Genomic DNA, 9098 nt, shown 5'->3' on the forward strand with positions numbered 1-9098 from the left:
ATTCATTTAAATACAATGATTTATTTTAATCTTAACTAGGCAATTAATTAAATATTTTGAAAATATGTAAAGTTGTATAATATACGTTACGATTGTACGTCTCCATCTATAGATATTTTTCTCCCGATTTTTATGTTGAAATATTCGAATATAAGAATAAAATGAAATACTGTGTATATTTTATTTATTCTTCAGAAAACTTCGAGGCACGTTCGCAACGAGCTGAACGCAGCTAATTGCGCGATGGATAGCAGACCAATCCGCGACCCGCGTTGACATAGTCGCGCTCACAACGGACAGTAGCAGCGCTACCTGCGCGACGCGCGACGCGACGCGAGAAACGGCAGAAGCGAACACTCCCTACGGAGTGTTGCGTGCGCGTCGGTGCGTTCGTTCGAAGGATTGCCATTTATGGTGATCCCGAGTGACGACGAGGGAAACATCAAACCAAACATTACGCTTGTGATGCTATAGAACAACACGGAGGAAGATAAAAAAGGAAGGAGGAAAGACACTCCGTCTCACGGAAATAAGTAAGCATGCTTCCTCTTTGCCTCTCTTGACTGCATCTTACGACACGAACTCCGCCGCTTATCGTCCGCTTCGGTCGCACGCGTGAGCAGACATCGGAGTGATGATGCTTGGCAAATATAAAGATGACGGCATCGTCCCCGTCGTATGAATAAGCAGCGGAGGGTGCACATCGTGCACGACTAGGCAGTTCCCGGTCGATCGCGATTCTTCCGTTTTCGCATTTCGAAACGGTTCCCTGGAAATGGAAGCGAAATCGTATGTAATCTAAGGTGACCAATTCCTTAATGCGGGAGAGTGGAACATTAAGCAAAAATCAGTGGTGTCGTAATTAAATTTTGATGGATAAACGTTTTATAATTGTTAATGAACCTCATGAACAATATTATGTTTGTAAAAACTACTAATAATTAACACAAGTATAACATTACATCAAATCATATATAACAAAAATTACATCAAGTTACGATTTTGTATTACATTTTGTTTTTTTTTTTTAATTCTCTTGAGTGTATTCTATGAATGATATTTGGATTCTTTTAAATAATTTAAAATTCTTCAGACTTTTTATTTGAAAATTATACGTAATATTTATTATTTTTACAAAAGAGGAAAAATTTATAATTACTATTTTTAATTTCGGAATTAATTTAAAGTAAAATGAAGAATTAAAATTTGAGTCTGTCTCTTCTAATTTGAGATGATTATCTTAATGTAATCTGAGTCATATTACTCTGTCAATCTGAAAACTCTTTTTGATACAGATCCCTCTTATAATAAATTTGATTTGATTGAATTAGTGTGTACTAGTACATATTATATACCTGCGATTTTGCAGAATTAAATTTTTTACCTTTTCTTATTTGTTTACATAAATGTTCAAATTAAAAGATTAATTGTGGCTTATCTACGATTTTGCAGAATGTTCGGCAGCTCAAGATGGATCTTCGTGTTAGGGGTGTTAGCGACGAGCCTATCAGTCTCGTTTGCGCAAGCAAACTATCCTCCTCCTCCTCCAGAGAGATTGACTGGCATGAATCCATGTATCAGTAAACAGACATGTCATGAATGCATACAGACTCCACATTGTGCTTGGTGCGCAGCACCAGTAAGTCTATATTAGTTTGATCAAAAGTTCTTATACCTTCTCTTTATGTAGTTCTTTCACTGACAGAAAGATGAGTAAATTTGCAGTTTGATATTTTATTAATATAGATTCTAAATATAGTTCTAATTATTAATATAGTGACTTTGCTTTTATAGAAATTCTCGGAGAAGAGGTGCTTCCTGCCGAACATCAATACTAAAATATCTGCGACGTGTCCTCCTGAGTACATATGGAACCCAGACATTGTCTTCATCAGGCTGCGACATCGAAACTTGACGAAGGGTGGTTATGCCACTGGTGGCGGAGGAGGAGGAGGAGGATATGGTAGCAGCGAAAGTTTATATTCCAATTTTTCATCTTCTAGCTCATCTTCTTCGCATTCTCATAAAGAGAGTTGGGGCGGTAGTGGGAGTAGAAGGCAAGAAGCTGTGCAAATGTGGCCGCAAGAAGTCAATCTGAAGCTCAGAATAAGTAAATTATTATTAATATTATTATTTGAAAATAAAAAATAAAACTAAAATTGTGAATATTTTATTTTATCAACTTGATACATAAATTTGTTTTAGATGAAGCTTACGGAATGCATTTCGCTTATTCTCAAGCAGAGGATTATCCTGTCGATCTCTACTATCTTATGGATCTGAGCAAATCCATGGAAGACGACAAAAAAAAACTGTCTGACTTGGGCCAGTTATTGGTAGAGAGTATGAGCAAGATTACGAGCAATTTTCGTTTGGGTTTCGGTAGTTTTGTCGACAAAGTCGTGATGCCATACGTCAATACGGTACCAAAATCGTAAGTCTCGAGATAAATCGAAGAAAGTATATCGTGCTGTCCAATGTGCCATTACTCATTTTTTAAATCTTTAATCTCTCAGTCTTATCGAACCATGTGACGGTTGCGCGGCGCCTTACGGATACAAGAACATCATGAGGCTTTCTCAGGACACAAGCAAATTTGCGGTACATAAATATTCGTAATATAATAATTCATAAATATACCTTAGCATAACATACAAATTTTTAATCATACGTACAAATCTAACTTAATAAATCTGATTTAATCTACTTTAATCCATTTCTATCAATGTAGTTTAATTTTACAATTTAATTCTCTAGATTTAGAAAGACTCTTTCATTAATTCTGGATTGAAATCAATAAAACATCTTATTCTCTATCGATTTTCCTAGTGAGACGTTCTTGTTTACAGGGATTAGTACGTAACGCGTCAGTATCTGGCAATCTTGATGCCCCAGAGGGTGGCTTTGACGCGATCATGCAGGCGATAGTTTGCCGGAATCAGATCGGTTGGCGCGAAAAGGCGCGCCGGCTGTTGGTATTTTCAACAGACGCTGGTTTTCATTATGCGGGCGATGGTAAGCTGGGTGGTATTATCAAACCGAATGACGGTCTCTGTCACTTGGATACCAGTGGCATGTATACCCACTCGTCTCTACAAGACTATCCGAGCATCTCGCAGATCAACCTGAAGGTGAAGCAGAACGCGATAAACGTCATATGGGCGGTCACCGAGGAACAGATCAATGTCTACAAGCGACTGACCAAGCAAGTTGAAGGTTCTTTTGCTGGCAAACTCTCGGACGATTCCAGCAACGTCGTGGAACTGATCCGCGAACAGTACGACGCTATCTCAAGCTCGGTGGAGATGAAAGACACAGCCAGCAGCGCAATCAAGGTAAAATACTTCTCAAGCTGCTTAGGCACTGGACCGGTGGTTGAGACGTCAAAATGCGACGGACTGAAAGTCGGCACGAAAGTGGAGTTCATTGCGGAGATCGAGGTTACCAGCTGTCCGGCCAACAGATCGGAATGGAAACAGAAGTTTGACATTTATCCGGTAAATCAAATCATTATGCAAACTTAATTGGTCAATTGAAAAAATATATCAGTTAATTTATTGTTTTAGTTTTTGTTTTCTATATTTATACAGGGTGTCCCATGTAAATATGATCACTTCCGATGTCTAACAAAAATTATTTTGAATAAAAAATTTTTAATTGGCTAATTGCCATTTTTGAATAAAAATTAGTTTTTAATTGCAATATTAAAAATTTGCAAAATATTCTTTTTTAGGAAAAAAGTAAAGTAAATTAAAAACTTAATTTTTTTTAGTACGTATTTTAGCACGTATTTTCTACTTCATAATATTGTAACTGATGTTAAGACGAGTCAATGACCTGCTGTACTATGACCTTGAGATAATCTTAAAGTTAGACGTGGGATTAATTGAAAACTGACTAACTTTTATTCAAAATAATTTTTGTCAGATCGGAAGTGCCACTCAGATCACTGGAAAAATCGTGATCACAGTTATGTGGGATATTCTGTATATTTCTCTTATTTTTATATTTTTTACTTTAGCATTGTTATGTTAATCAAATTTTTTTTTCCAGGTTGGTATCAACGAGACCCTCACCGTGAATCTGGAGATGCTGTGCGACTGCGAGTGCGAGCGTCAAGGTCACATGTATGAGGAGCATGCACCTGAGTGTAATGGCATGGGCACACTCAAATGCGGTGTTTGCGAGTGTTACGATGGATTTTTCGGTAAACACTGCGAGTGCAGCTCACACCAGGAGCTCACTGGCTTCGACAAGCACTTCCAGTCCTGTCGTCCTGACAATACTTCCCTCGTCGACTGCTCTGGTCGTGGCACGTGCGCCTGCGGTCAATGCGAGTGCGAAGAGCGGGAGAATCCGGACGAGGTATTTCCTGAATTCTCTAGCAGATAACTTCTTGTATGACAGGCATTTTTCTTTAATCTTTTTTTTGAGTCTCCATTGATATGACCTTTTTTAATCTTTGCATCTATAATTGCAAAATTTATTTATTTATTTTTAATAGCTTATTAATTATTATCTCAAGTAACAGTTACACACAGTGGAAGATATATAAGAAATACAATATATATAAGAAAATGCAAAGAAAAGAAGATAGATATAATTAGAAGTGAAACAAAATGGAATAAATGTAATTAACAATATTCACATGGAGAATATTTGCGATGTAAATTTATATTCTTATAGATAATATCGGGACATTTTTGCGAATGCGACAATTTCTCTTGTGATCGTGACCAAGGTAAGCTCTGCTCTGATCATGGCACTTGCGAATGCGGTCAGTGTGTCTGTAATTCTGGCTGGACCGGACCATCCTGCAACTGCAGGTCTTCTAATGATTCTTGCATTGCACCAGGGACTACGAACGGTGTACTCTGCTCAGGTCATGTAAGTGATTGAAAGTATTTGACGACAGAAAACTGCAGTTACTATTTAATTCTTCTTTTCTAATATAATTTTAATTACAGTGAAATATAATAATTTATTTACACATTAATTTACACATTAATCATTAAAAAAGAGAATATTTAGTTATAATTTAATTAGTTTTAATTTAGAAATATTATAAAAATTAGAGATTTATCATAAGATTTCATCTTTTTCTTTATAAAGGGTGACTGTATTTGCGGAGAGTGCATCTGTCACGAGGAAGGCAATATTCGGTATTCCGGTAAACACTGCAATAAGTGCCCGACCTGCCCAAGTCGCTGTGAAGAACTGAAGCCCTGTGTACAGTGTCAAATGTACGGCACCGGAAACTACAGCGTTCCAGAGGAATGCGCGAGGAATTGCAAGGAATTTGTACCTGAGGGAGTCGAGACAGTGATCGTCGATGTGGACAACGACGAGGTGCCATGCTTCGGCACGGACGAGGACGACTGCAAGTATAACTTCGTCTATTACTACAATGAGACCAATTGCCTGCAAGTGCGCGCTCAAAATGAGCGTGAGTGCCCGCCGCAGGTCTACATGCTCGGCATCGTGCTAGGCGTGATCGCGGCGGTGGTCTTGATCGGTCTTGCATTGCTATTGCTGTGGAAGCTGCTGACAACTATACACGATAGACGAGAATTTGCCCGATTTGAAAAGGAGAGAATGATGGCGAAATGGGACACGGTTCGTATAATCTAATATTATAAGCCACAATCAGATTGAGCTTTTAAGAATTAAACTTCTCAAATCAATTTTTATCAAAAATAAAAATCTTGAATACCAGGATAAGTTTGTAGTTTTTTTTTTTTGAAAAAGTATAATTAAAAAATGAAAAGGCATTAAAGGACTCGTAATGCAATAAAATATAAAAAAGTAAAGTAACATAAAAAGATTAATACAATGAGATTAATTATCAAAATTTCAAGTATTAGTAATCTTTTTGTAAGATTTATTCTTTACAAATTAATATAAAAAAATTCGTTTTGCTCGCTTTATAGGGAGAGAATCCAATCTATAAGCAAGCGACTTCCACCTTCAAGAATCCGACCTATGCCGGGAAATAACGTGTCTCAAAATGAAAAAAAGGATAACGTGAGATTTAAAAAAAAGAATTGCATCGTAATTGCGACGGAATGCGATTTCAAATAATTTGCAAATAATCGCGAATGCCGATCGCGATTCGAAATTTAGAGTTTGAACTACACGAAAGCTTCAAACAATATAACAAGATCTAAAGCTAACATTTTAGCGTATATAATTATTTAAAGGAACTAATATTTAAAAAAAAAATATATATATATATACGGTATGCTCTATTTTTTGTTGAGATATTTGTAAAAAACGACTTAATACTGCCATATAACATAGACTGCATTTCGGATGCATGCGCGTGTGAAACGCGCTAATTGTTTACGAAGTCGGAATTTTATCGCGATCATGTTTTAAGAACCTTGCTAGTTAGGCTAATTCCGAAACTCAAGTGCCTTTAACGTCAGTATCATAGCGCTTGCATTAACTCCTTTTTTTTTTTAACCTTTTTTACAATATTATTTATATAACAATGTACGGGATATTAGTTGATATGTAAGATATAATTTAGAGATGAATTCAGAATTCGTGCAGAAACAAGAGAGAAATCTATACATGGATCTATTTCGCTTTGTTGTATCAGCTATATAGATGCATTATATGCAAATTTGCTACTTCTGTATTGCGATAATTTTCCGATGTCACTTTCAAGATAAAGAAAAGCTCTCGGCAAATATTGGAAAGCGGCAAGCTACTAGAATTTCGAATGCTGTTCGAATGTAATGTTTTTTTTTTTTCAGAAGAGCAAACTGTGGAATGACATAAAATGCTACGAACGTCGTTCTTAATCAGCAAAATTATGCAGATACGAAACTGAACATTCGTAACCATTTCGAGGCAATCAGTTGTAATAGTTTGAGATGCAAAAGTAGTAATTCCGAGATGAAGCGAAATAGGTCATATATAAATTTTTTATTTATTCTTCATTGTTAGTTCAATTCATAATATATCGCATATATTAAATTATATCTCGTATTACGTTATGTTTGCTATATATGGAAAAAAAACATTGTTTCTTTGGCTAGAAATTTCTTTGGCTAGAATCTCGAAAAATTTTACACTATTTTTTTACACTATTTATCAGTGCAATCTGTAATGTATACTAAAGATACTTCATGCAGCGAAATTCGAAGAATTTGCATTTACGTGCGAACTTTATATCCTGTAATGTAATTGTTTTAATCGTTAGAGTATATTTTTGCGCAACTAAGGAGACTCGAAAGTGTTTATAGGAAATTGTATAAATGTATAAAGTACTGCCCAACCCGAGTAGAAATAAGTTTACTCCGTGTTATAACGTTAGCTCGATGATGATAACTGCACGATTATGTGATTCGCGTATTATTTCGTAAAAATATATATAAATACATACATATATATATATACATATGTAGGATGCGCCTTAATTAAATGTCAATTCTTTATGGGGAAAAGAATCTAGAAGTGCAAGAAAAAATCGGATAAAAAATTTTATTAATCGAATACTAAATTAAAGAAAATCTTATAAATGCCTTACAATTCCATTGTAATTTTCTCGAAATCAAGTAAGAAGAATTAATATTTCTATAAATTTATATATATATTCTTCTATAAATTTAACTCCAATTGTTGAAAGACTCGAGTTTCAACTCTCGTTTAATTTTTTTTTTTGAAAAAGAAACTATTGTAATGAAAGACACTTTTTCAATTATAAAGCTTGAATGATTGACATGAAGTATTTCTCTCAAACTGCAAATTCCCTCAAGGAAATTGATATACAATTAAGGATTGTTACCCCCCCCCCCTGTACGTCACGTAGTCAGTCGTAATCAGTTACGATATTTCTAACGTAGAGGAGTACACCGAGAATTTTCCGGAATACGTAAAGTATAAATAATTCTGAAAGTAAACAGTTACGTGTGTGACAGTTGAATTATTTATTTCAGTCTTCTCTCTTTTCGTGAATCTCACGAAAGAGATTGATCCGGAAGGATTAGGAGCGCAGAAGTGGCCTTTTTTTCATTGTGTCACGAAAAAGAGATTAATAACAATAGACGCGATAGACGCGAAATCGAGTTCGCCGCGTGATCATTATGTACACATTTATCGTGTTGTTTGTCTAAACGTTTTATTCTTTCTTTTTTTATGATGTTTTGATGGCTAATTTTACAGTATCATTAATCGCGTCCTCGCGACATTAATCGCGTTTTTTCTTTTATATACATATATTGTATAACTCCAATGAGAATTAATTATAATCGATGTTACTCCATGTGCGATAGTTCGCAAGACTCGTTAGATGATATGTAAAATCCTGTGCGAGGACTAATAAAGACGATGTTAGTAAAACGCCGTTTTCTAATTTGCAGGGCATTGCCCAGATTGCTCTTAAGATGAACCTGTTCTTTTTCCATACTCCAGAATTGAACTTCGTGCACAATTCTTTTATCTTTTTCTCTCTAATGTGAAAAAAAGAAGAGAGATGAACTATACAAGTTCAATCTTAGGATATGGAAAAAGAACGGGCCTGCAATTTCATGACTTGTATTCTGAAGAGCTCTTGAACTACCAGGGGATGTCGCGGATCATTGTGTCAGCTAGAATGGCAGAAGGGCACGAAAAATTGATTTATGATTTGAAATTAATGTAAGAATATTGAACGACGTCATACGATGGCCGTGTGTATGTATTCATGCAACAAGAGCGTGAAAAATACGAAGAAGAAAGAAAAGGAAAGAGAGAACATGGATTATGTCACCTACATACTCTATCTGTTCTTACATTTTGATTGTTCGCCGTGAGTCTCGATTCCATATATTGATGAAAGGACTTTCTTTACTTGCTACTCTTACATGGGAATATGTGAAGATCAATATATATATCGTGAAAATTAATTGTAGCAGTGCACGATCAAGCATTTTTTTATGAGAAAGTTTTTATTTGAATTCACAATTTCAATAAAATTTTTGTCAGTTACATTGTTAGTAATTATTATACAGTGTTTTTACTATAAAATAGTATCGTAATAATTTTGTTTTACTTATGTAAAAATTAATATTAAAAAATATATAAATAGTAATATTAATAATAATATTAAT

General features: G+C 35.2%; 1 protein-coding gene across 2 annotated transcripts; it reads left to right on the forward strand.

Annotated features, from left to right (window-relative positions):
- Nucleotides 1–352: 352 nt before the first annotated feature.
- LOC108684376 (integrin beta-PS) lies at nt 353–6208 on the forward strand. 2 transcript variants are annotated; one of them, XM_018188662.1, is made up of 10 exons: nt 353–533; nt 1453–1639; nt 1795–2110; nt 2206–2434; nt 2517–2601; nt 2850–3497; nt 4054–4365; nt 4687–4887; nt 5113–5616; nt 5931–6208. In XM_018188662.1, exons 2-10 carry the CDS (start codon nt 1454–1456, stop codon nt 5994–5996), a joined length of 2547 nt encoding a protein of 848 aa, XP_018044151.1. In that variant the 5' UTR covers nt 353–533; nt 1453; the 3' UTR covers nt 5997–6208. The 2 variants fall into 2 exon arrangements, with proteins under 2 accessions (XP_018044151.1, XP_018044143.1); XM_018188654.1 differs by lacking the exon at nt 353–533 and adding an exon at nt 586–789.
- Nucleotides 6209–9098: the final 2890 nt, after the last annotated feature.

This window comes from Atta colombica, unplaced genomic scaffold (genome assembly GCF_001594045.1).
Source record: "Atta colombica isolate Treedump-2 unplaced genomic scaffold, Acol1.0 scaffold10, whole genome shotgun sequence".
In the NCBI taxonomy this organism is placed as follows: domain Eukaryota; kingdom Metazoa; phylum Arthropoda; class Insecta; order Hymenoptera; family Formicidae; genus Atta; species Atta colombica.